Here is a 25,051-nt window from a genome sequence, read left to right as displayed (position 1 = left end):
TGTGTGTGTGTGTGTGGTGTGAGTGTGTGTGCTTCTTTTATCCTTTCTCACTTCCTTCTCACCAGCCCCCACCAGGATCCATCACCCCGACCCCTAAGGAGTTAGAGGGAGTTCAGAGTTTCTTGTCAGTGACAGATAGTATTGGCCTTGAGTTCAGACGCCTGGAGCTAACAGCTTTTGGCTTCTTTTGCCAACTCTACCTCCAACCTCAGCTTAACCCTGTGTCAAAGCTGGCTTTTGAAGTGAAGTAGCTAACAACAATCTGAACGCCCAGTTACCAGGTTGATATGCACTTGTGGCTGCCGTGGGCACCAGGTACCCACATGCAGAGGCACACACGTAGTCCACATACATACACGCAGAGAAAACCATACACATTAAAGCTAACTGTGACAGAGGTAACGTTTAACCATATAAAATTTATTTAAACAAAAGCTTTAACATTCCAGGTAAATTTCAAACATATTATTACTTTCATTCCCTTAAATATCGGGCTTATCTACCCAGAACAAGGCAGTACAAAAAGTTGGAACCCGGGGCTGGAGAGGTGGCTCAGAGGTTAAGAGCACCATCTGCTCTTCCAAAGGTCCTGGGTTCAATTCCCAGCAACCACATGGTGGCTCACAACTGTCTGTAACTCCAAGATCTGACACCCTCCCACCAATGCACATAAATTTAAAAAATTAAATAAAAAAAAGTTGGAACCCAACCATTGGAGGTGCCTAGCAATGGGCCAGGGTGGGAGTTCCAGACATATTGCAGGCCTTGAACTCAGGGGTCCCCCTGCAGCTGCCTCCGGAGTGCTGGGATTAAAGGTGCCACCACTGCCCAGCCATATAAAAAATTTTTTTTCACATAAAAATTTCTATTCCTTTACAGTATAACTTAATTTACTTTGACATGATTTCCAATTATGTTTTAAAACGTTTTCCCATTTTCTTTGGACTTTTGAGGTTGTAGGGAAAAAATCCTTTTTAATTTTTTTCTAGAAAATAAGTTATCAGCAGTTAACACACATGTACTTATATTACCTTGGAGTGTACCCTCCAGACATATCTCCTATCCAGCGGGGTGGTGGCGCACGCCTTTCAGCCAAGGCTCCGGAGAAGGGACCTTGCCTCGAATGGCCCCCTCCAAGAAACCATGAGCTCCAGCTGCAGTCTTTCCCAAGTCCCTTAAACTCTGGGCTTCCTACTAATGTCAAAAGCCTAATGTTGGGTACAATCCAAGCCATAGATAAAGACTTGCTGTGTCCACCATACTGGTACCATTTCACACCAACACGGGTCTCCTGATGTGGCCATGGCTGTGATCTTCCGGGAGCCCGTCAGCACACTCACACCTTCTTAATGGCTCTCACCAGTGTGAACTCTCTTATGTTTAGTAAGGCCCGCTTTTTGACGAAAGGCTTTTCCACAGTCCTTACATGGAAAATCTTTTTCTCCAGTGTGAGTTTTCTTGTGCGAGGTAAGATGCGTCTGCTGGGTAAAGGCTTTTCCACACTCACTGCACGAATATGGCCGCTCCCCGGTGTGAACTCTGTGATGGCGAGCCAGGTTCGATCGCAGACTAAAAGATTTTCCACACTCCTTACAGGTGTAAGGTTTCTCGCCAGTGTGAAATCGTCTATGTACTCTAAGTTGTGAATAAAATGTAAAATGCTCCCCACATTCCTTGCACTTAAAAGGTTTCTCTCCAGTGTGAGCTTTCCTATGACGAATAAGGTTTGAGTGCCAAGTAAAAGCCTTGCCACAGTCTGCACATTCGTATAGCCCCTTGCCGGCTTGAAGGCGATAGTGGAGAGTCTGATGGCTAGCCAGGCTTGTGCTACGTTTGAACGCCTTTCCACAGACTCCACACACGTAAGCTTTTTCTCCAGTGTGAGTTTTCTCGTGCGAGGTAAGATGCGTGCGCTGGGTAAAGGCTTTTCCACACTCACTGCACGCATATGGCCGCTCCCCGGTGTGAACTCTGTGATGGCGAGCCAGGTTCGATCTCAGAGTAAAGGATTTTCCACACTCCTTACAGGTGTAAGGTTTCTCGCCAGTGTGAAATCGTCTATGTACACAAAGTTGTGAATAAAATGTAAAATGCTCCCCACATTCCTTGCACTTAAAGTGTTTCTCTCCAGTGTGAGCTTTCCTATGACGAATAAGGTTTGAGTGCCAACTAAAAGCCTTGCCACAGTCTGCGCATTCATACAGCTTCTTGCCGGCGTGACCGCAATGGTGCAGAGTCTGATGGCTAGCCAGGCTTGTGCTGCGTTTGAACGCCTTTCCACAGACTCCACACACGTAAGCTTTTCTTCCAACATGAGTTTTCTGATGTGAGGTAAGATGCGTGCGCTGGGTAAAGGCTTTTCCACACTCATTGCACGCATATGGCCGCTCCCCGGTGTGAACTCTGTGATGGCGAATCAAGTTCGATTTCAGAGCAAAGGCTTTTCCACACTCCTCACAGTGGTAGGATTTCCCACCGGTGTGAATTCGCCCAAGACCGGATGTTCTGGAATGCACGCCAAATGGCTCTCCAGATTTCTTCCCTAGATGGGTTTTCTTACTCAGGTGAGCTCGAGGGAAGTGAGTGGGAGCCGACTCAGGAGGAGAGGCCTCCCCGCATTCCCTGTCTCCGTGGGATGTGTTACCAGGGCGAGCGAGCTGAGGCAGGGTGAGGTCTGGTCCAGCGCTAAGGGCTTCTTCACACTTCAATACAGTCACTTTCTCTCCTGTGTTAGCTTTCTGGGGATTACAAACCACACCTTGGTTCACAGCGGGCATTTTTTCAGAGGTGAGTTTCACTTGCTTCAAGTATTGTTGGTTTTGATGTGTTTGAAACTGATTTTCGAATCCCCGATCAACTCCAAAACATAAATCTTTAAGACTGTGTTGTCTAAAGCGGTCCTTATCCGTGCTAGTTTTTCCCAATGACTTCTTGTTCTTAGAAGTGAAATCTATGTTTGAAAGCAAAATACATACTGTTTATCCAAAAACAGATAAAGCATCCAATATCAATAAGTAAATCTTAGAGTATAATGTAAAAGAGATCAATAATGGCAAAATTATAGCTGGGTGGTGGTTGCGCACACCTGTAATCCCAGCACGCGGGAGGCAGAGGTAGGCAGATCGCTGTGAGTTCGAGGCCAGCCTGGTCTACAAAGTGAGTCGAGGACTAGACAGCCAGGGCTACACAGAGAGACCCTGTCTCAGAAAAGAAAAGAAAAACAAACAAATGGGCAAAAGTAAGAATATGCGGCTCAATGATGCCGCTTTTTTTTTTTTCCAAGACTGGGTTTCTCTGTGTAGCCTTAGCTGTCCTAGACTCACTTTGTAGTCCAGGCTGGCCTGGAACTCACAGCAATCCACCTGCCTCTGCCTCCCAAGTGCTAGGATTAAAGGCGTGCACCACCACCGCCCAGCAGTGATGCTGCTTTTTAACCTGGAGCCCGTTACGCGCAAGTTCAGGCTCTGCTCCAGTCCCACGGGATGGCAAAGAGCTTCACGGTATGCAATAGGCTGAAGTTAAAAGAATTAGTCAAGGTTGGGGATTTAGCTCAGTGGTAGAGCACTTGCCTAGCAAGCACAAGGCCCTGGGTTCAGTCCTCAGCTCCGGGGGAAAAAAGACAAAAAAAATGTTTAAAAAAAAAAAAAGAATTAATCAAGTGAACAGAGAAAACAGAAGGAGAAGGAAGATCCTAAGAAATTAACAAGGGGGGCTAGGGAGTTGGCTCACTGGAGAAGAGCTCTGGCTGCTCTGACAGAGGACCTGGGTTTGAGGTCCAGCACCCACAAGGCAGCTCACGAACACTGGCAGCACTAGTTCCGAGGGAGTCTGCTGCCCTCTGTTGGCCTCCTCAGGCACTGCATCCATGTGGTACACATACATACATGTAGGCAAACATACACACAGACACGTTTTAAATAATTTTTAAAATTCATAAAGAAGTGTGTAAAATGGAGGGGGCTCACAATTTCCTAAGAGAATGAAGAAGCTTGTAAATGTCTGAGTGAAAATTATAGGGAGAAAAAAAAAGAAAATTATAGGGAGAAAGAGGAAGGGACCTGATGAAACAAGCCACAGGTAGTGACCAGCAGGCGCAGGAGGCAGCGTCACCTCTCTGTAATGTGAGGACACACAGAGCAGGTAAATGGGATGGTATCTCTGCGTGTCACAGCTCAGCTACAGGCCTCACTGACCAGGGAAGAGTTATTTCCATAGTACTATTGTCCACTAAGAAACTAGGCTATTGCGCCAGGTAATTTTATGTCCATTTGGCACAACCCAGCGTCGTCTGAGAGGAGGGAACCTCAGCTGAGAAGCAGCCTCGGGAGACAGGCCCTGGCGAACGTTTCGGCCGTGGGGGTTTGCGCAGCAGCAGCAGCAGCAGCCCTACCCAGGGCAGTGTCATCTCTGATGACTGTCCCGCTCCGCCTTAGCCGGCACTCACCTGGAGGAAGCCATCTGGTCTTATTCCTCAATGTCATCCATGGCTCTGGTCTTGTTTCCAAAAAGGAGTACAGACGTGGCTGATGAACGTAAAGTCCTGCCCAGAAGAGATTTTATATATATATAATATATATATATTTTTAATTTATTATTTTTTTTAAGGAACTGAGTTGTTTAAAGAACGTCCCATTTATCATCTGGCTGGTGCCTCCGCTACTGAGAGACCAACAGTAAGCGCGACAAGTGGAAGCCAACCCGTTCTGCTGAGGGGCGAGGAAGGTGGGGAAGGCGGGCGGCCACTGCTAACTACAAGGCACAAAAGGTCTTCAGAGAGACTCCTCTGCGCTTTAACAAAGCCCCTTCCTTTAGCACCGAGGGACACACAGTCCAGGGACAGCTGGGAGCCTCACCGACTGCCACCAGGTGGCTGTAACTCTCCAGCATCACGTCTAGGTACAGATTCCGCTGCTCCGGGGTCAGCCACTGCCACTCTTCCTCAGAGAAGTCCACAGCCACGTCTCTGAACGTCACCAGCCCCTAGAGGGACAAACACGGGAGGAGGATTTAAACAACCCGGCTCCGGCGGGAGAAAAGGGAGAGCACTGGGAAGCCGTGAGGGAGCACCGGGCGCTGCAGCCGGGACACCCGTGGGAAGGAACCTGTGCGACCCATCACAGCGGAGCGCCTGCGCACAAGCACCCAGCGCGCCAGCCCTGCAGGCTGGGGAGAGCTGAGCCCGAGGTCCAGGCCTGCTTGGTCCGCATGCTCACTTCAGGCCAGGCAAGGCTACACAGTGAGGTACCCGTCTCAGTAAAAGAAAATAAATTAGCGCGTGGCCCACATAAAATACACATAGAGCATCACGCTGACGCTGTGCAGAAGCTGAATCAGCTGGAATCAACAGTGATTTCCTTTTTTTTTTTTTTTTTTTTTTTTTTTTTTGAGTGGGCTACTGTTGGTTGGATTTTCCAGCAGTTTGTACCAGGGGCGCAGGCGGCGCTGCACATGGTCTCTCCTTCTGCTCCTTCAAATCCACCCCCAGCTCTGCAGCAGCCCCTTCTGCTCCCTGATCTCAGGGGACTAAGCAGATCTGGGTGGAACACCCCATTCTTCCCCCTCCTGTGGACCTTGCCAGCCCCCCTCCAGCCTGTCCCATCCCTAAGTGGCAGCTCGTGATACCCGAGAGACACATTTTACCCAGAATCCCAGTGGCCACACCTACCAGGACACCAGAAACAGGCAGATCTCTGTGAGTTGGAGGACAGCCTGGCCAACAGAGCAACTTCCAGGACAGTCAGGGATACATAGAGAAATGCTGTCTCAAAAAGCAAAACCAAAAAAAGAAAAGACATCTAACACAAACAGTGGAAAGAAAGAAATAAAAGGCCGGGCGTGGTAGTACACGCCTTTAATCCCAGCACTCGGTAGGCAGAGGCAGGAAGATCCCTGTGAGTTCGAGGCCAGCCTGGTCTACAAAGGGAGTCCAGGACAGCCAAGGCTACACAGAGAGACCCTGTCTTGAAAACAAACAAACAAACAAAAAGTGAGTCAAAGTATTTAAGACCTGAAGGTAGAAATAGAATCAATAAAGAAAACCCAACCAGGGAAATCTAAAAATTAACAATTTAGGAACTCAAACAGAAACCTCAGAGGCCACCTTCACCAACAGAATCTGAGAGAGGGGAGATAGGATCACAGGCACTGAAGACTGAAGAGGAGGGATGAACATTGAGCAAAGAAAATGTTAACTCTAAAATACCCTGGCACAAAATGTGAAGGAAACCTGGGCCAGCAGAAAAGTCCAACTCTAATAACAGGGACAAAGGAAGATGGTGGTGACTCAGGCCAAAGGCAAAGAAAATACTTTCAACATAGAAGAAAAGTTCCCTAATCTAAAGAAAGAGATGCTCATCAGGGCACATCAAAGGGATCATCCACCAGCCGGGCGGTGGTGGCGCACGCCTTTAATCCCAGCACTCGGGAGGCAGAGGCAGGCGGCTCTCAGTGAGCTGGAGCCCAGCCTGGTCTACAAACCCAAGTCTAGGACAGCCAAGGCTACACAGAGAGACCCTGTCTTGAAAACAAAAAGCAAAAAACCAAAATCCAAAAAACCACCTTTCTAATACTGCGTTCCAAGATTCCACCTTGTGTGCTCAGGTTTGGAAAGGAGACGCCAGGGCTCCCTTCACAGAAAGGAATTTCCCAGCCTTGGATGCTTTGTCAGAAGATTAGAGCAGAAAGGCAACAGGCCCAGCACCAGACTCTTTCCCACCCCTTTCCAGCCTTAACAGCCTCAGGTACGCGGTTTAGGAACAAGAGCACTCGGCAGGCAGGGGCAGGAGGATCGCTGTGAGTTCGAGGCCAGCCTGGTCTACAAATCGAGTCCAGAACAGCCAGGCTACACAGAGAAACCCTGTCCCCCCCCCAAAAAAAAAACAAACAAAAAACAAAACCAAAAAACCACATATTCATATGCTGTCTGGGAAGACAATTCCACCTACCTGGGCCATGACCGGTTCTCTTCTGGATTCTGTTACTGGCAACACAAGCACGGGTCTTGAGAAAGCTGAGCTACAGGAAAGGCATTGTGAGAGGTCAGGGCTTGTTTGAAGTTTGTCTTAGTAACTAATCTGGCCTTGAGGAGACACCATGATCAAGAAAGACCAAACACCTCTTAAAAGGAAGCCCTTACCTGGGCCTTGTGTGGCAGGACGCAGACGGGCCCAGGAAGGGAGAAGTAGCCGAGGCCTTTACAGTCTCTCGGTGTGACGCTGACTGTCCTAGACTCGGTTTATAAACCAGGCTGGCCTTGAACTCACCGAGACCCACCTGCCTCTGCCTCCCGAGTGCCTGGATTAAAGGTGTGCCCCACCACACCTGGCTTTTACATCCTAATCAGAAAGCAGCAGGCAGAGACAGACAGCCAGACAGACAGACATTGGGCGTGGCATGGGCTTCAGAAATCTCAAGGCCCACCCCCACTGACACACCTCTTCCAACAAGGCCACAGCTTCTAATCCTTCCCAAATTGTCCCACTAACTGGGGACAAAACATTTAAACACGTAAGGGTAAAAAACTTTGCTTCTCCTGGCTCTGTTGTTGTCTGGGAGACTCACTGCCTCCTGCTCACCTAGGCCTAGTCCTGGAAGCTTCTAGCCTCCGTACATCTCACCGAGGCCTAGAGTGTTTTCAGCCTCTGAGACTCACTGCTGAATAAGCTCGCCCTTTCTAGTTCTTTCCGAATTCTGACTCCCTGGCTCAACTCAGCTGTTCTGGCACAAGCTCCTCTCCCAGCTGACTGGCTCGCCTCTCACTGAATTGCTCTGCTTGCCCTCGAACTAACTTTGGCAATTGGTTCTCATCTGCTGGCTTCAACTGCCTCATGACCTGCACGCACTCAACTGCCACAAACCGCCGCACAAACTCAGCTCCACTGCGCTGACCCAGAGCGGCCATGTTGCTGGATCAAAATTCCTGTACGGAGGAGGAGGTGTGCTGGTCTCCAGGCCCCACCCCTTTCCCTTCCCACTCTCTCTCTCCGTGTGTTGGTGTGTCTGTCTGTGTGTCTTTCTGTGTCATGTCTGTGTCTGTCTGTCTATCTCTTTGTGGATCAGACGAAACTCACTTTCCCCCTGAAACATAAGCAAGCCCCCAGTTAAATGCTTCCTTTGATAGGTTGCATTGTCACAGTGCCTCCTCACAGCGATAGAAGAGTGATAAGGACAACTTTTTTTAAAAGATTTTTTTATTATTATGTACACAGTGCTCTGCCTGCATGTACACCTGCAGGCCAGAAGAGGGCCCCAGATCTCACTATAGATGGCTGTGAGCCACCATGTGGTTGCTGGGAATTAAACTCAGGACCTCTGGAAGAGCAGTCAGTGCTCTTAACCTCTGAGCCACCTCTCCAAGCCACATTAATGATATATATATTTTTTGTTGTTGTTGTTGTTGTTTTGTTTTTTGAGACAGGGTCTCTCTGTGTAGCCTTGGCTGTCCTGGACTTGCTTCGTAGACCAGGCTGGCCTCGAACTCACAGCAATCCTCCTGCCTCTGCCTCCCGAGTGCTGGAACTAAAGGCATGCGCCACCACGCCCGGCCATTAATGATATTTTTAATCTGTACTAACCTATATCTGCAAGTTACCTGTGAAAGCGAGTCATTACTCTAATCACTGCTTATCTTTGTTACTTTTCTAATGACTGTTTCTTAAAAAACTGCTAGAACAATTTATGAAAACTTTGTTTACATAGCAAGTGAAAAGGCTCATGTAAAATCCAGTCCTGAATCCTTAAAACTGAAACTAAAATTTAATTCAACAAAACAAAACAAAAGACAGGGATGGAAAGTTAGCTTAGGGCTAAGCGCACTGGCTGCTCTCCCAAAGCTCCCTGGTTCTCTGCCCAGCACCCACATGGCAGCTCCTCCAGGGTTCACTTCTGACTTTAGTGGGCCTTGCACTATTGTGCTACACAGACATACATTCAGGCAAAATACCCACATACCTAAGACAATCAAATAAAAATAAGATTGAAAAAATGAAAATAAACTTCAATGTGCAGTAAAGTTTGGAAAAAGTGTATATCTATAAAGAACTGAACTTGTGGCTGGAGAGATGGCTCAGAGGTTAAGAGCGTTGGCTGCTCTTCCAGAGGTCCTGAGTTCAGTTCCCAGCAACCACATGGTGGCTCACAGCCATCTATAACGAGATCCGGTGTGCTCTTTGACACACATGCAGGTCGAGTACTGTATATATAATAAATATATAATATAATTGTAAAGAAAAAATTGACTTTGTATTTAGGCTATGAAAATAGGAAAGGGCCTTTAGGACATGTGGCAACAAACAAAAACAAAACAACCAAGGTACTAGTGCTGGGTGTGGTGTCCCACACCTTTAATCCCAGCACTAAGGAGGCAGAGGCACAAGGATCTCTTTAAATTCAAGGCGAGCATGGTCTACAAAGCGAGTCCAGGACAGCCAAGGCTACACAGAGAAACCCTGTCCAGAAAACAAAAGCCAACCAACCAAACAAAAAACTAACTTACTAATAAAGAATTGCAACAAATTTTCAGATGAACGTTGGGCGTGGTGGCATAATCCCAGCACTCGGGAGGCAGAGGCAGGGGGATCGCTGTGAGTTCGGGGCCAGCCTGGTCTACAAAGTGAATCCAGGATAGCCAAGGCTAACACAGAGAGACCCTGTCTGGAAAAACCAAAAAAAAAAAAAAAAAAAAAAAAATCAGATGAACTCAAACCTAAGAGGAGTCCGGAGACACATTTGGTGGTGCGGCACTGAGCCCTGTGAGTCTCCTTCGCCCTCAGCCTGCTGGAGCTTGTCTCTGCTACTTTGTAGGTTCTTTTTCCCACCTTCCCTCCCCCCTTTGGTAAAAATAGCTTTATTCTCCTTCAAACATAAACCACCACTCTTGGGGAGAGGGAGGTGGCAGTGTGGCCCGTGGCTCACTTAAAATGGGGCCGAGATTTAAAAGGCTCACCCACTGCCTGCCTAGCTGAGGTTCCCACTTGAGTCGGCCCCTACCTGGGAAACAATGATCTTCAATTTGTGACATCACAGACCATAAAGGGTGTGCGGGCAAGGCAGAGATGGGGGAACAACCAGAGAACAGAAAAGTAACATCCCCAACACAGACCGGCTCCCTTTTCCAGAACAGCAGGGCTGTACCTGCGGGTGTGCGGCCCTGTCCCCAATCCCAGATGCTCAGAGCTGATGTGTCCTGCCAAATGTCCTCTGTGAGGTCCTCATTGTCGGGGGTCTAACCTCAAACTCAGCTCAGTAACCAAGTTTTAGGGTCCCCTCTAACAGGAGCCACCCCCATTGCTCATACTGCTAGGTCAGGATTTTGTCAAGACCCTGTCTTGAAAAACAAAACAAACAGACAGACAGACAGAGAAACCAACCCAGAGACACATAATCCTAAAAGGAATGCACCAAGCTTGCCAGCAATTATGATTGATAGTATTGTAGGCAATAATAAACCTTTTGTTTTCCATAGTTGTGGTTTTTGTTTTGTTACGACAGAGTCCGTTCTGTAGCTACCCTGGAACACACTCTGTAGGCCAGGCTGGCCTCAAACTCTCACAGAGATCCACCTAACTCTGCCTCCCAAACGCTGTGACTTGAAGGGGCCCACCACCACGCCTGACCTTCTTGTGTGTGTATGTGTTTTTTTGTTGTTTGTTTTTTGTTTTTTTAGGATTTACTTTTATGTGTGTGTGTATGCTTGCCTGGCATGCGTGTAGTTGTGAGACTGAAGGTCCTTGTGCCGCGCTCAGCGCTCACAGATCTCCTGGGAAACCAGGATGTTAGCCCAAAGGACCTCGCTGCTCTCTGCAGGAGGCTGTAGCAGATTCTTCCCTGTTAAGTTAGTACAGGCGCCTATTACCTAGAGCCCATCTTCTTGGGAGAGCTGGTGTAAAATTATTGTCTCTGTGTATAGCAGGAGAAATATTTGCCAATAATCTTGTCTCTAAATACGCTGACAAGAGAGGGCTTGGCTGGCGTCAGGCTTCCCACGGTTTTATCCACCCTTCTTGTTTTTTTTTTTTTTAAAAATATATTCTATTAATCTATTCCTATTACATCTCAATTGATAGCCCAGTTTTATCTACTTCCCAGGCTCACTTTAAGCAGCGCTGCCTGCCTCCACCTGCAGGAGGCCCCTCACAGGGGCGACTGTTTGTGCGTCTGGTGCCTGCTGAGGCCGGGGCCGGAGCTGCCCTGAGGGAGGCTGGACCCAGGTCCTCTGAAAGAGCAGCAGCAGCATCACCTCCACGACCGAAGCCAGACAGGCTTCTCGGAGGAACAGAGCCCATAGAATGAGTCTCCGTATAACGTACAGGGAGGGCAGTTCTCAGGGTGGCTCACGGGCCGTGTGGTCCAGCGAGCCCAACAATGGACGTCCACCCACGGAGAGAAAGCCCTGGACTCTGGAGAACCCCGCCCAGCCCTCCTGCCTGCCGCCTTCCCATGTTTCCATCAGGCCAGCCGCTTCAGGATGGCGAGACGCATGGCACACGGCCAGTGGACCCCACGATCGCGGGCCACGGTCACACTCCTCTGGCTGCCGAGTGGGTCCCCTTGGTCACTAGCAGGACCGTGAGGGACACCGTGACGAGGGACGAGGCGGTCCGTAGGCGCGGAGGGAATGTCTTGAGTGGATGGGGCAACTGTCAATAAAGCGCTGTGGAGCCAATCAGCTGGGCAGAACGACAGGAAGTGGAGGGCGGGACTTCGTGGCGAAGGGGGCGGGGCCAAGAGTGAAGGTTGAGAGAGAGAGAGAGAAGATGGTCTACAGTTGACAAGGATTGGGGAGGGAGATGGCCCCAAGGATCCTAGTGGCAAGTGCTTGCGATATATGTATGTTATGAGGTTTAGAGTGGTTTGTTCAGTTTACGAGTAAATTTGTGTCGGTTTAGGTTCTGCCCAGCTTTATGGTACATTTCGGTCTCTCTGTCACCGTTAATGGCTTTGCAGGCTGAACAATACAAATGACTAAGATGTAATTCTGCAGGAGGTGGTTTGGGGAGAGGCATCACACGCAGCCTTCTGGTTTGGAACATTCTGTGTTTGTTTTTCTTCTCTTAACCTACTTTCTTATCAAAACTCTTCAGACATGATTCTGTTGCTAGGAAACGCCCTAATGTGGGACTGCAGCCAGGGACCGACTGTTCAGGCCCGGAAGTTTACCACTGAGTTCCACTCCAGTTTTTTTTTTTTCCCTTTGGTTTTTTGAGACAGGGTCTCTCTGTGTAGCCTTGGCTGTTCCTGGACTCGCTTTGTAGCCCAGGTCGACTCCACTTCTTAATACAAACATGACTAAAGATTAATCATAGCTTATATTATGACTTACAAATACCGTGTTTAAGAAAGCTCCAGAAGCCGGGCGTGGTGGCCAACGCCTGTAATCCCAGCACTTGGGAGGCAGAGGCAGGAGGATTGCTGTGAGTTCGAGGCCAGCCTGGTCTACAAAGTGAGTCCAGGACAGCCAAGGCTACACAGAGAAACCCTTCTGGTGAGATTTGCATTGAACTCATCCACCTGGTCTGCAGCATCTCCAAACCCTGAGGACCGACAACAAAGCTCTTCAGATGTGCTGCTGCCCTGTTATAGGATTAGTGAAGGGCGTGTCCTTCTCAAAAAGGAGGACTGGGCTTTACATACCAGACTCACTCTAGCATTGCGGTTCCCTGAACCTTAAAATCCCTTGACCAACCCTAACTCAAGGGCTACTCAGGCGTCTCCCACTGACTTTCACAGATGCTTCAGCGAATCATTCCATTTTGGTTTGTTTTTTTGTTGGGTCCCAGCCTGTGGGAAAAATTGAATCAGGGTTCACCTGAAAGAGGGAGTGGGGAGTGAAAGTAGGATACAGAGACGCGAGAAATAACGAATCAAGTCAGGACATTTCTGATCAAGATTCACTTTATTGCTGACCAGCAGGAACATATATAGGGCAAGGTCAATAGGATCTATTCTTATCTCACTCTCCCTAGCCCCCGGGCAAGAATGCAATAGCCTAAATCACTCCCTGTAGAACTTCCTAGTTCTCTGAGTAGTTCCTTGTAAGAACTTCCTAGATCCTCTGGGTGGTTCCAAGTTGAGACTTCTCTACTTTCAAAGGTAAATAGTCCAAGGATAGCCTGGAACACAAGACCTCGTGGTGAGGTAAAGGGCAACAACTGGAAGGTCACAGCATGCAGCCTAAGCACAGGATTTCTGACATGGCAGAATTAGGCACGGGTCCCCACATTTTTTGACTGTGCAAGTTTCCATATTAAACCAAGAATCTTCGCTCCCAGGGCCCATAGCAATAAACTCAGCCTGATGATGCAGGTTTGCGTGCCTTCCACCATCATCCCGTACCCTTGCCATCCAGTCCCACACGCCCTCCAGCCCGCTGCTTGAATGAGCCAGCAAACTCACCAAATGGCTCTTAAAGCGATTCTCAAATTTTACGCTTTTTGCACTCTGGTTCATTCTTCGACTCTTCATCATCAGATTCCACTTGGGCAAACATGGTTTTGGGCTGAGTTTTTGAATACGCCGGCGAGACCCAATATGGGTCTTCTTCTGCTGCTTTAGCATGGCGCAAAATGGCTTCCCGGGGGTTACTGTCATCAGTCTTGTCCAAAGCAATGGTTTTCACAATGTAGGATGACAGGGTGCCCCCGTGGGTCCCAACTCGGCCACCACGACCAGGGCCTGCTACAGGAGGTTCTGGTTTGTGTGACTTCAGCGGGTCCAGTCTGTCCTTCTCCAGCTGCTTCCTGGTGCTTCGTTGGCGGGGCTCACGGAACATGGGCAAGGCATGAGGGGTGATGATATAGTCCCGAGTTAGCATCTCAGCTTGTTTCGCCTTCCTCTGGGTTTTAACCACGCATAATTTTGCTCCCCTCTGGCTCTTGCTGGGGTCGAAATACACTTTTGCCAATCCGTTTCCTGTTCCAACCACGATCTGGTTCAACTTGGGATGCCACAGGCACCGGACGACGCTGGCATCTGTGATTTCCATCTCACACACCCTTTGGAAAGTCCTTCGATCAAAGAAGACCAGTTTGCCATGGCCACATCCTCTTTGGACAGAGGTGCCGGTGACGACGAGTTTATCATCAGGGCTGAAACAGCAGTCGGTCATTGGGAACAAGGTGGGAAGGCCTGAGGCTGAAAATAACGGCTTATTAAATTGTCGGATGTCCCATAATTTCAATGTATCATCACCTCCACGAGAGGCAAGGACATTACCATCATAGGAAAAAGCCAGGCAAGAAGTGTCCGTGCCAGGGTCATGAGCCTGCTTAGAGTGGAACTTGGGCTGAGCTGTTTCAGTCCTGATGATAAACTCGTCGTCACGTGCACCTCTGTCCAAAGAGGATGTGGCCATGGCAAACTGGTCTTCTTTGAGCGAAGGACTTTGCAAAGGGCGTGTGAGATGGACATCACAGATGCCAGCGTCGTCCGTTGCCTGTGGCATCCCAAGTTGAACCAGATCGTGGTTGGAACTGGAAACGGATTGGCAAAAGTGTATTTCGACCCCTGCAAGACCCAGAGGGGAGCAAAATTATGTGTGGTTAAAACCCAGAGGAAGGCGAAACAAGCTGAGACGCTAACCCGGCACGACATCATCACCCCTCATGCCCTGCCCATGTTCCGTGAGCCCCGCCAACGAAGTACCAGGAAGCAGCTGGAGAAGGACAGACTGGACCCGCAGAAGTCACACAAACCAGAACCTCCTGTAGCAGGCCCAGGTCGTGGTGGCCGAGTTGGAACCCACGGGGGCACCCTGTCGTCCTACATTGTGAAAAACATTGCTTTGGACAAGACTGATGACAGTAACCCCCGGGAAGCCATTTTGCGCCATGCTAAAGCAGCAGAAGACGACCCATACTGGGTCTCGCCGGCGTATTCCAAAACTCAGCCCAAAACCATGTTTGCCCAAGTGGAATCTGATGACGAAGAGTCGAAGAATGAACCAGAGTGCAAAAAACGTAAAATTTGAGAATCTCTTGCATGGAGCAAGAGATAGAGTGCAGTGTTCAATGCTTATGAAATAAAAAACATACATTTTTACAAAGAGAAAAAACAGGTCAAGATGACATAAAACTAGCCAGCACAGTATCATTAACAGAGAATGACCATTTCAAAAACAAAGTATAGGATTAAACAAAAAGACAAACAAAAAAACAGAGAGAGGAGGGAGATTTTCATTGTCAAAATTAAAAAGATAGGTTTTTTTTTAAAAAAAGGTTTGAGTGCCAACTAAGTCTTGCCAGTCTGCAAATTCATACAGCTTCTTGCCGGCGTGAATGCGATGGTGCAGGGTCTGATGACTAGCCAGGCTTGTGCTGCGTTTGAACGCCTTTCCACAGACTCCACACACGTAAGCTTTTCTTCCAACATGAGTTTTCTGATGTGAGGTAAGATGCGTGCGCTGGGTGAAGGCTTTTCCACACTCACTGCACGCATATGGCCGCTCCCCGGTGTGAACTCTGTGATGGCGAATCATGTTCGATTTCAGAGTAAAGGCTTTTCCACACTCCTCACAGTGGTAGGATTTCCCACCGGTGTGAATTTGCCCAAGACCTGATGTTCTGGAATGCACGCCAAATGGCTCTCCAGATTTCTTCCCTAGATGGGTTTTCTTACTCAGGTGAGCTCGAGGGAAGTGAGTGGGAGCCGACTCAGGAGGAGAGGCCTCCCCGCATTCCCTGTCTCTGTGGGATGTGTTACCAGGGCGAGCGAGCTGAGGCAGGGTGAGGTCTGGTCCAGCGCTAAGGGCTTCTTCACACTTCAACACAGTCACTTTCTCTCCTGTGTTAGCTTTCTGCTGATTGCAAACCACACCTTGGTTCACAGCAGGCATTTTTTCAGAGGTGAGTTTCACTTGCTTGAAGTATTGTTGGTTTTGATGTGTTTGAAACTGATTTTCGAATCCCCGGTCAACTCCAAAACATAAATCTTCAGGACTGCTTTCTAAAGAGGTCCTTATCCGTGCTAGTTTTTCCCAATGACTTCTTGTTCTTAGAACTGAAATCTATGTTTGAAAGCAAAATACATACTGTTTATCCAAAAACAGATAAAGCATCCAATATCAATAAGTAAATCTTAGAGTATACCGTAAAAGAGATCAATAATGGCAAAATTACAGCTGGGCGGTGGTGGCGCACGCCTGTAATCCCAGTGCTCGGGAGGCAGAGGCAGGTGGATCGCTCTGAATTCGAGGCCAGCCTGGTCTACAAAGTGAGTCCAGCACAGCCAAGGCTACACAGAGAGACCCTGTCTCAGAAAAGAAAAGAAAAACAAAATGGGCAAAAGTATGAATATGTGGCTCAGTGATGCCGCATTTTTTTATTTTATTTTTTTGTTTTTTTTTTTGGTTTTCCAAGACTGGGTTTCTCTGTGTGGCCAGTCCTAGACTCACTTTGTAGTCCAGGCTGGCCTCGAACTCACAGTAATCCACCTGCCTCTGCCTCCCAAGTGCTAGGATGAAAGGTGTGCACCACCACCGCCCAGCAGTGATGCCACTTTTTAATGTGGAGCCCGTTACGGGCAAGTTCAGGCTCTGCTCCAGTCCCACGGCATGGCAAAGAGCTTCACGGTGTGCAATAGGCTGAAGTTAAAAGAATTAGTCAAGGTTGGGGATTTAGCTCAGTGGTAGAGCACTTGCCTAGCAAGCACAAGACCCTGGGTTCAGTCCTCAGCTCCGGGGGGGAAAAAAAAGACAAAAAAAATGTTAAAAAAAAAAAAAGGATTAATCAAGTGAACAGAGAAAACAGAAGGAAGATGCTAAGAAATTAACAAGGAGGGTAGGGAGTTGGCTCACTGGAGAAGAGCTCTGGCTGCTCTGACAGGGGACCTGGGTTTGGGGTCCAGCACCCACAAGGCAGCTCATGACCACTGGCAGCACCAGTTCTGAAGGAGTCTGCTGCCCTCTGTTGGCCCCCTCAGGCACTGCATCCATGTGGTACACATACACACATGTAGGCAAACATACACACATACACGTTATAAATAATTTTTAAAATTCATAAAGAAGTGTGTAAAATGGAGGGGGCTCACAATTTTTTAAGAGAATGAAGAAGCTTGTAAATGTCTGAGTAAAAATGTCTGTGTAAAATGGAGGGGGCTCACAATTTTTTAAGAGAATGAAGAAGCTTGTAAATGTCTGAGAAAAAAAAATTGTAGGGAGAAAGAGGAAGGGACCTGATGAAACCAGCCACAGGTAGTGACCAGCAGGCGCAGGAGGCAGCGTCACCTCTCTGTAATGTGAGGACACACAGAGCAGGTAAATGGGATGGTATCTCTGCGTGTCACAGCTCAGCCACAGGCCTCTGACCAGGGAAGAGTTATTTCCATAGTATTATTGTCCACTAAGAAACTAGGCTATTGCGCCGGGTAATTTTATGTCCATTTGGCACAAGCCAGCGTCTTCTGAGAGGAGGGAACCTCAGCTGAGAAGCAGCCTCGGGAGACAGGCCCTGGCGAACGTTTCGGCCGTGGGGGTTTGCACAGCAGCAGCAGCAGCAGCCCTACCCAGGGCAGTGTCATCTCTGATGACTGTCCCGCTCGGCCTTAGCAGGCACTCACCTGGAGGAAGCCGTCTGGTCTCATTCCTCAGTGTCATCCATGGATCTGGTCTTTTTTCCAAAAAGGAGTACAGACGTGGCTGATGAACGTAAAGTCCTGCCTAGAAGAGATTTTATTTTTTATTTTTTTATTTTTTTTCTCCTTTATTAATTTATTCTTGTTACATCTCAATGGTTATCCCATCCCTTGTATCCTCCCATTCTTCCCTCCCTCCCATTTTCCCCTTATTCCCCTCCCCTATGACTGTGACTGAGGGGGATTACCTCCCCCTGTATATGTTCATAGGGTATCAAGTCTCTTCTTGGTAAGAGATTATATATATATATATTTTTTTTTTTTTATTAATTTTTTTTTTTAAGGAACTGAGCCCAGAGGAAAGAACTCCCCGCTTATCATCTGGCTGGTGCCTCCGCTACTGAGAGACCAACAGTAAGCGCGACAAGTGAAAGCCAACCCGTACTGCTGAGGGGGGAGGAAGGTGGGGAAGGTGGGCGGCCACTGCTAACTACAAGGCACAAAGGGTCTTCAGAGAGACTCCTCTGCGCTTTAACAAAGCCCCTTCCTTTAGCACCGAGGGACACACAGTCCAGGGACAGCTGGGAGCCTCACCGACTGCCACCAGGTGGCTGTAACTCTCCAGCATCACGTCTAGGTACAGACTCCGCTGCTCCGGGGTCAGCCACTGCCACTCCTCCTCAGAGAAGTCCACAGCCACGTCTCTGAACGTCACCAGCCCCTAGAGGGACAAACACGGGAGGAGGATTTAAACAACCCGGCTCCGGCTGGAGAAAAGGGAGAGCACTGGGAAGCCGTGAGGGAGCACCGGGCGCTGCAGCCGGGACACCCGTGGGAAGGAACCTGTGCGACCCATCACAGCGGAGCGCCTGCGCACAAGCACCCAGCGCGCCAGCCCTGCAGGCTGGGGAGAGCTGAGCCCGAGGTCCAGGCCTGCTTGGTCCGCATGCTCAGTTCAGGCCAGGCAAGGCTACACAGTGGGGTACCCGTCTCAGTAAAAGAAAATAAATTAGTGCGTAGCCCGCGTAAAATACACACGGAGCATCACGCTGACGCTGTGCAGAAGCTGAATCAGCTGGAACCAACAGGGATTTCCTTTATTTTTTTTTTTTTGAGTGGGCTACTGCTGGTTGGATTTTCCAGCAGTTTGTACGAGGGTGGGGGTGGGGGGTGGGGGGGTTGGAAAATGTTAACTCTAAAATACCCTGGCACAAAACGTGAAGGAAACCTGGGACAGCAGAAAAGTCCAACTCTAATAACAGGGACAAAGGAAGATGGTGGTGACTCAGGCCAAAAGCAAAGAAAATAACTTCAACATAGAAGAAAAGTTCCCTAATCTAAAGAAAGAGATGCTTATCAGGGTACATCAAAGGGATCATCCACCAGCCAGGCAGTCGGGGCGCACGTGCCTTTAATCCCAGCAATCCGGAGGCGGAGGCAGGCGGCTCTCAGTGAGCTGGAGGCCAGCCTGGTCTACAAACCCAAGTCTAGGACAGCCAAGGCTACACAGAGAGACCCTGTCTTGAAAACAAAAAGCAAAAAACCTCCTTTCTTATACTGCGTTCCAAAATTACACCCTGTGAGCTCAGGTTTGGAAAGGAGACGCCAGAGCTCCCTTCACAGAAAGGAATTTCCCAGCCTTGGATGCTTTGTCAGAAGATTAGAACATAAATGCAACAGACCCAGCACCAGACTCTTTCCCACCCCTTTCCAGCCTTAACAGCCTCAGGTACGCGGCTTGGCAACAAGAGCACTCGGCAGGCAGGGGCAGGAGGATTGCTGTGAGTCTGAGGCCAGCCTGGTCTATAACAGCCAGGCTACACAGAGAAACCCTGTCCCAAAAAGCAAACAAACAAAAAACAAAACCAAAAAAACATATATTCATATGCTGTCTCGGAAGACAATTCCACCTACCTGGGCCATGACCGGTTCTCTTCTGGATTCTGTGACCGCAACACAAGCACGGGTCTTGAGAAAGCTGAGCTACAGGGAAGGCATTGTGAGAGGTCAGTGCTTGTTTGTAACTAATCTGGCCGTGAGGAGACACCATGATCAAGAAAGACCAAACACCTCTTAAAAGGAAGCACTTACCTGGGGCCTTGTGTGGCAGGACGCAGACGGGCCCAGGAAGGGAGCAGTAGCCGAGGCCTTTACAGTCTCTCGGTGTGACGCTGACTGTCCTAGACTCGGTTTATAAACCAGGCTGGCCTTGAACTCACCGAGACCCACCTGCCTCTGCCTCCCGAGTGCCTGGATTAAAGGTGTGCCCCACCACACCTGGCTTTTACATCCTAATCAGAAAGCAACAGGCAGAGACAGACTGACAGACAGACAGACACTGAGTGTGGCATGGGCTTCAGAAATCTCAAGGCCCACCCCCACTGACACACCTCTTCCAACAAGGCCACAGCTTCTAATCCTTCCCAAATTGTCCCACTAACTGGGGACAAAACATTTAAACACGTAAGGGTAAAAAACTTTGCTTCTCCTGGCTCTGTTGTTGTCTGGGAGACTCACTGCCTCCTGCTCACCTAGGCCTAGTCCTGGAAGCTTCTAGCCTCCGTACATCTCACCGAGGCCTAGAGTGTTTTCAGCCTCTGAGACTCACTGCTGAATAAGCTCGCCCTTTCTTGTTCTTTCCGAATTCTGACTCCCTGGCTCAAACTCAGCTGTTCTGGCACAAACTCCTCTCCCAGCTGACTGGCTCGCCTCTCACTGAATTGCTCTGCTTGCCCTCGAACTAACTTTGGCAATTGGTTCTCATCTGCTGGCTTCAACTGCCTCATGACCTGCACGCACTCAACTGCCACAAACCGCCGCACAAACTCAGCTCCACCGCGCTGACCCAGAGCGGCCATGTTGCTGGATCAAAATTCCTGGACAGAGGAGGAGGTGTGCTGGTCTCCAGGCCCCACCTCTTTCCCTTCCGACCCTCTGTGTTGGTGTGTCTGTCTGTGTGTCTTTCTGTGTCATGTCTGTGTCTGTCTGTCTGTCTATCACTTTGTGGATCAGACATAAACCCCCCAGTTAAATGCTTCCTTTGATAGGTTGCATTGTCACAGTGCCTCCTCACAGCGATAGAAGAGTGATGAGGACAACTTTTTTTATAGTTATTTATTATTATTTTTTAAAGATTTCTTTATTTATTATCTATATAATATCCTGCCTGCAGGCCAGAAGAGGGCACCAGATCTCACTATAGATGGTTGTGAGCCACCATGTGGTTGCTGGGAATCGAACTCAGGACCTCTGGAAGAACACACAGTGCTCTTTTTTTTTTTTTTCTTTGAGACAGGGTCTCTCTGTGTAGCCTTGGCTGTCCTGGACTCACTTTGTAGACCCGGCTGGCCTCGAACTCACAGCAATCCGCCTGGCAGGCAGCACTCCTAACCACTGAGCCATCTCTCCAGCCCTGATGAGGGCAACTTTAATTGACATACATGTTATTAGTTGTTTTTGCCAGGGCCCATCGATTCCCCATAACTCTCCTCAGCTGCTTCTCTCTTGCGTCCTCCCACCTCACTCAGTGCAGAGTCCCGCAGAAAGCAAGAATACTGTCCTTACTGCTCATCCTCCCTGTAGAACAACAGCAACAAAATTACTGAGCAAAATGATGTTTGTGTGCTTGCTGTAGACACTTATGTGTGTACGTTCTACTGAGAAATTTGCTGCACAGATGCACAGGCAAAAACCCTGACACAGATACAAAAATAAAATCTTAAACAAACAAACAAAACACAACCCAGCACTGGGGAGGCAGAGGCAGGTGGATCGCTTTGAGTTCGAGGCCAGCCTGGTCTACAAAGTGAGTCCAGGACAGCCAAGGCTACACAGAGAGACCCTGCGTCGAAAAACAAAAAAAAAAAAAAAAGAAAAGAAAAGAAAAGAAAAAAATTCATTTTATGTATACAGTGCTCTATCCACATACACCTGCAGACCACATTATAGATGGCTGTGGTTGCTGGTACCTGAACTCAGGACCTCTGGAAGAACAGCCAATGCTCTTAACCTCTGAGCCATCTCTCCAAGCCCCATTAATGATATTTTTAATCTGTATTAATCTATATCTGCAAGTTACCTGTGAAAGCGAGTCATTACTCTAATCACTGCTTATCTTAGTTACTTTTCTAATGACTGTTTCTTAAAAAACTGCTAGAACAATTCATGAAAACTTCGTTTACATAGCAAGTGAAAAGGCTCATGTAAAATCCAATCCTGAATCCTTTAAACTGAAACTAAAATTTAATTCAACAAAACACAGGGATGGAAAGTTAGCTTAGGGCTAAGCGCACCGGCTGCTCTCCCAAAGCTCCCTGGTTCTCTGCCCAGCACCCACATGGCAGCTCCTCCAGTGTTCACTTCTGACTTTAGTGGGCCTTGCACTATTGTGCTACACAGACATACATTCAGGCAAAATACCCACATACCTAAGACAATCAAATAAAAATAAGATTGAAAAAATGAAAATAAACTTCAATGTGCAGTAAAGTTTGGAAAAAGTGTATATCTATAAAGAACTGAACTTGAGGCTGGAGAGATGGCTCAGAGGTTAAGAGCGTTGGCTGCTCTTCCAGAGGTCCTGAGTTCAATTCCCAGCAACCACGTGGTGGCTCACAACCATCTATAACGAGATCCGGTGTGCTCTTTGACACACATGCAGGTCGAGTACTGTATATATAATAAATATATAATATAATTGTAAAGAAAAAATTGACTTTGTATTTAGGCTATGAAAATAGGAAAGGGCCTTTAGGACATGTGGCAACAAACAAAAACAAAACAACCAAGGTACTAGTGCTGGGTGTGGTGTCCCACACCTTTAATCCCAGCACTAAGGAGGCAGAGGCACAAGGATCTCTTTAAATTCAAGGCGAGCATGGTCTACAAAGCGAGTCCAGGACGGCCAAGGCTACACAGAGAAACCCTGTCCAGAAAACAAAAGCCAACCAACCAAACAAAAAACTAACTTACTAATAAAGAATTGCAACAAAATTTCAGATGAACGTTGGGCGTGGTGGCATAATCCCAGCACTCGGGAGGCAGAGGCAGGGGGATCGCTGTGAGTTCGGGGCCAGCCTGGTCTACAAAGTGAATCCAGGATAGCCAAGGCTAACACAGAGAGACCCTGTCTGGAAAAACCAAAAAAAAAAAAAAAAAAAAAAAAATCAGATGAACTCAAACCTAAGAGGAGTCCGGAGACACATTTGGTGGTGCGGCACTGAGCCCTGTGAGTCTCCTTCGCCCTCAGCCTGCTGGAGCTTGTCTCTGCTACTTTGTAGGTTCTTTTTCCCACCTTCCCTCCCCCCTTTGGTAAAAATAGCTTTATTCTCCTTCAAACATAAACCACCACTCTTGGGGAGAGGGAGGTGGCAGTGTGGCCCGTGGCTCACTTAAAATGGGGCCGAGATTTAAAAGGCTCACCCACTGCCTGCCTAGCTGAGGTTCCCACTTGAGTCGGCCCCTACCTGGGAAACAATGATCTTCAATTTGTGACATCACAGACCATAAAGGGTGTGCGGGCAAGGCAGAGATGGGGGAACAACCAGAGAACAGAAAAGTAACATCCCCAACACAGACCGGCTCCCTTTTCCAGAACAGCAGGGCTGTACCTGCGGGTGTGCGGCCCTGTCCCCAATCCCAGATGCTCAGAGCTGATGTGTCCTGCCAAATGTCCTCTGTGAGGTCCTCATTGTCGGGGGTCTAACCTCAAACTCAGCTCAGTAACCAAGTTTTAGGGTCCCCTCTAACAGGAGCCACCCCCATTGCTCATACTGCTAGGTCAGGATTTTGTCAAGACCCTGTCTTGAAAAACAAAACAAACAGACAGACAGACAGAGAAACCAACCCAGAGACACATAATCCTAAAAGGAATGCACCAAGCTTGCCAGCAATTATGATTGATAGTATTGTAGGCAATAATAAACCTTTTGTTTTCCATAGTTGTGGTTTTTGTTTTGTTACGACAGAGTCCGTTCTGTAGCTACCCTGGAACACACTCTGTAGGCCAGGCTGGCCTCAAACTCTCACAGAGATCCACCTAACTCTGCCTCCCAAACGCTGTGACTTGAAGGGGCCCACCACCACGCCTGACCTTCTTGTGTGTGTATGTGTTTTTTTGTTTTTTGTTTTTTGTTTTTTTAGGATTTACTTTTATGTGTGTGTGTATGTTTGCCTGGCATGGGTGTAGTTGTGAGACTGAAGGTCCTTGTGCCGCGCTCAGCGCTCACAGATCTCCTGGGAAACCAGGATGTTAGCCCAAAGGACCTCGCTGCTCTCTGCAGGAGGCTGTAGCAGATTCTTCCCTGTTAAGTTAGTACAGGCGCCTATTACCTAGAGCCCATCTTCTTGGGGGAGCTGGTGTAAAATTATTGTCTCTGTGTATAGCAGGAGAAATATTTGCCAATAATCTTGTCTCTAAATACGCTGACAAGAGAGGGCTTGGCTGGCGTCAGGCTTCCCACGGTTTTATCCACCTTTCTTGTTTGTTTTTTTTAAAAAATATATTCTATTAATCTATTCCTATTACATCTCAATTGATAGGCCAGTTTTATCTACTTCCCAGGCTCACTTTAAGCAGCGCTGCCTGCCTCCACCTGCAGGAGGCCCCTCACAGGGGCGACTCTTTGTGCGTCTGGTGCCTGCTGAGGCCGGGGCCGGAGCTGCCCTGAGGGAGGCTGGACCCAGGTCCTCTGAAAGCAGCAGCATCACCTCCACGACCGAAGCCATCTTTCCTGCCCTCTGTGCCAGACAGGCTTCTCGGAGGAACAGAGCCCATAGAATGAGTCTCCGTATAACGTACAGAGAGGGCAGTTCTCAGGGTGGCTCACGGGCCGTGTGGTCCAGCGAGCCCAACGATGGCCGTCCACCCACGGAAAGAAAGCCCTGGACTCCAGGACCGTCTGCTGTGTTCTGGAGAACCCCGCCCAGCCCTCCTGCTCCATCAGGCCAGCTGCTTCAGGATGGCGGGACACATGGCACACGGCCAGTGGACCCCACGATCACAGGCCACGGTCACACTCCTCTGGCTGCCGAGTGGGTCCCCTTGGTCACTAGCAGGACCGTGAGGGACACCGTGACGAGGGACAAGGCGGTCCGTAGGCGCGGAGGAATGTCTTGAGTGGATGGGGCAACTGTCAATAAAGCGCTGTGGAGCCAATCAGCTGGGCAGAACGACAGGAAGTGGAGGGCGGGACTTCGTGGCGAAGGGGGCGGGGCCAAGATTGAAGGTTGAGAGAGAGAGAGAAGATGGTCTACAGTTGACAAGGATTGGGGAGGGAGATGGCCCCAAGGATCCTAGTGGCAAGTGCTTGCGATATATGTATGTTATGAGGTTTAGAGTAGTTTGTTCAGTTTACGAGTAAATTTGTGTCGGTTTAGGTTCTGCCCAGCTTTATGGTACATTTCGGTCTCTCTGTCACCGTTAATGGCTTTGCAGGCTGAACAATACAAATGACTAAGATGTAATTCTGCAGGAGGTGGTTTG

At 48.6% G+C, this 25,051-nt stretch overlaps 2 protein-coding genes across 8 annotated transcripts; both read right to left on the bottom strand.

Annotated features, from left to right (window-relative positions):
• Nucleotides 1-399: 399 nt before the first annotated feature.
• On the bottom strand, nucleotides 400-7,933 carry LOC311591507 (uncharacterized protein). Of its 3 annotated transcripts, XM_084771181.1 has the most exons (6): nucleotides 7,788-7,933; nucleotides 7,136-7,334; nucleotides 6,945-7,014; nucleotides 4,854-4,980; nucleotides 4,445-4,540; nucleotides 400-2,950 (listed from the first exon to the last, which is right to left on the bottom strand). In XM_084771181.1, the coding sequence occupies exons 1-6, from the start codon at nucleotides 7,804-7,806 to the stop codon at nucleotides 1,347-1,349; spliced, it is 2,115 nt and encodes a 704-aa protein (XP_084627307.1). In that variant the 5' UTR covers nucleotides 7,807-7,933; the 3' UTR covers nucleotides 400-1,346. The 3 variants fall into 3 exon arrangements, with proteins under 3 accessions (XP_084627307.1, XP_084627308.1, XP_084627309.1); XM_084771182.1 differs by lacking the exons at nucleotides 7,136-7,334; nucleotides 7,788-7,933 and having other exon boundaries at nucleotides 6,945-6,968; XM_084771183.1 differs by lacking the exons at nucleotides 6,945-7,014; nucleotides 7,136-7,334; nucleotides 7,788-7,933 and having other exon boundaries at nucleotides 4,445-4,545; nucleotides 4,855-5,330.
• A 4,940-nt stretch (nucleotides 7,934-12,873) lies between these two features.
• LOC311591528 (WD repeat-containing protein 70-like) lies at nucleotides 12,874-24,629 on the bottom strand. Of its 5 annotated transcripts, none has more exons than XM_084771258.1 (6): nucleotides 24,487-24,629; nucleotides 19,660-21,144; nucleotides 19,483-19,551; nucleotides 18,163-18,289; nucleotides 17,554-17,653; nucleotides 12,874-16,000 (listed from the first exon to the last, which is right to left on the bottom strand). In XM_084771258.1, the coding sequence occupies exon 6, from the start codon at nucleotides 14,438-14,440 to the stop codon at nucleotides 13,415-13,417; it is 1,026 nt and encodes a 341-aa protein (XP_084627384.1). In that variant the 5' UTR covers nucleotides 14,441-16,000; nucleotides 17,554-17,653; nucleotides 18,163-18,289; nucleotides 19,483-19,551; nucleotides 19,660-21,144; nucleotides 24,487-24,629; the 3' UTR covers nucleotides 12,874-13,414. The 5 variants fall into 5 exon arrangements, with proteins under 5 accessions (XP_084627384.1, XP_084627380.1, XP_084627381.1 ...); XM_084771254.1 differs by lacking the exon at nucleotides 24,487-24,629 and adding an exon at nucleotides 22,750-24,264; XM_084771255.1 differs by lacking the exon at nucleotides 24,487-24,629 and adding an exon at nucleotides 22,990-24,263.
• Between the last annotated feature and the right edge of the window lie 422 nt (nucleotides 24,630-25,051).

Source organism: Acomys minous (genome assembly GCF_964271855.1).
Source record: "Acomys minous genome assembly, chromosome: 20".
NCBI lineage: Eukaryota > Metazoa > Chordata > Mammalia > Rodentia > Muridae > Acomys > Acomys minous.
Note: the sequence above shows the minus strand (reverse complement) of the source record. Positions and strands in the feature narration are given on the sequence as shown.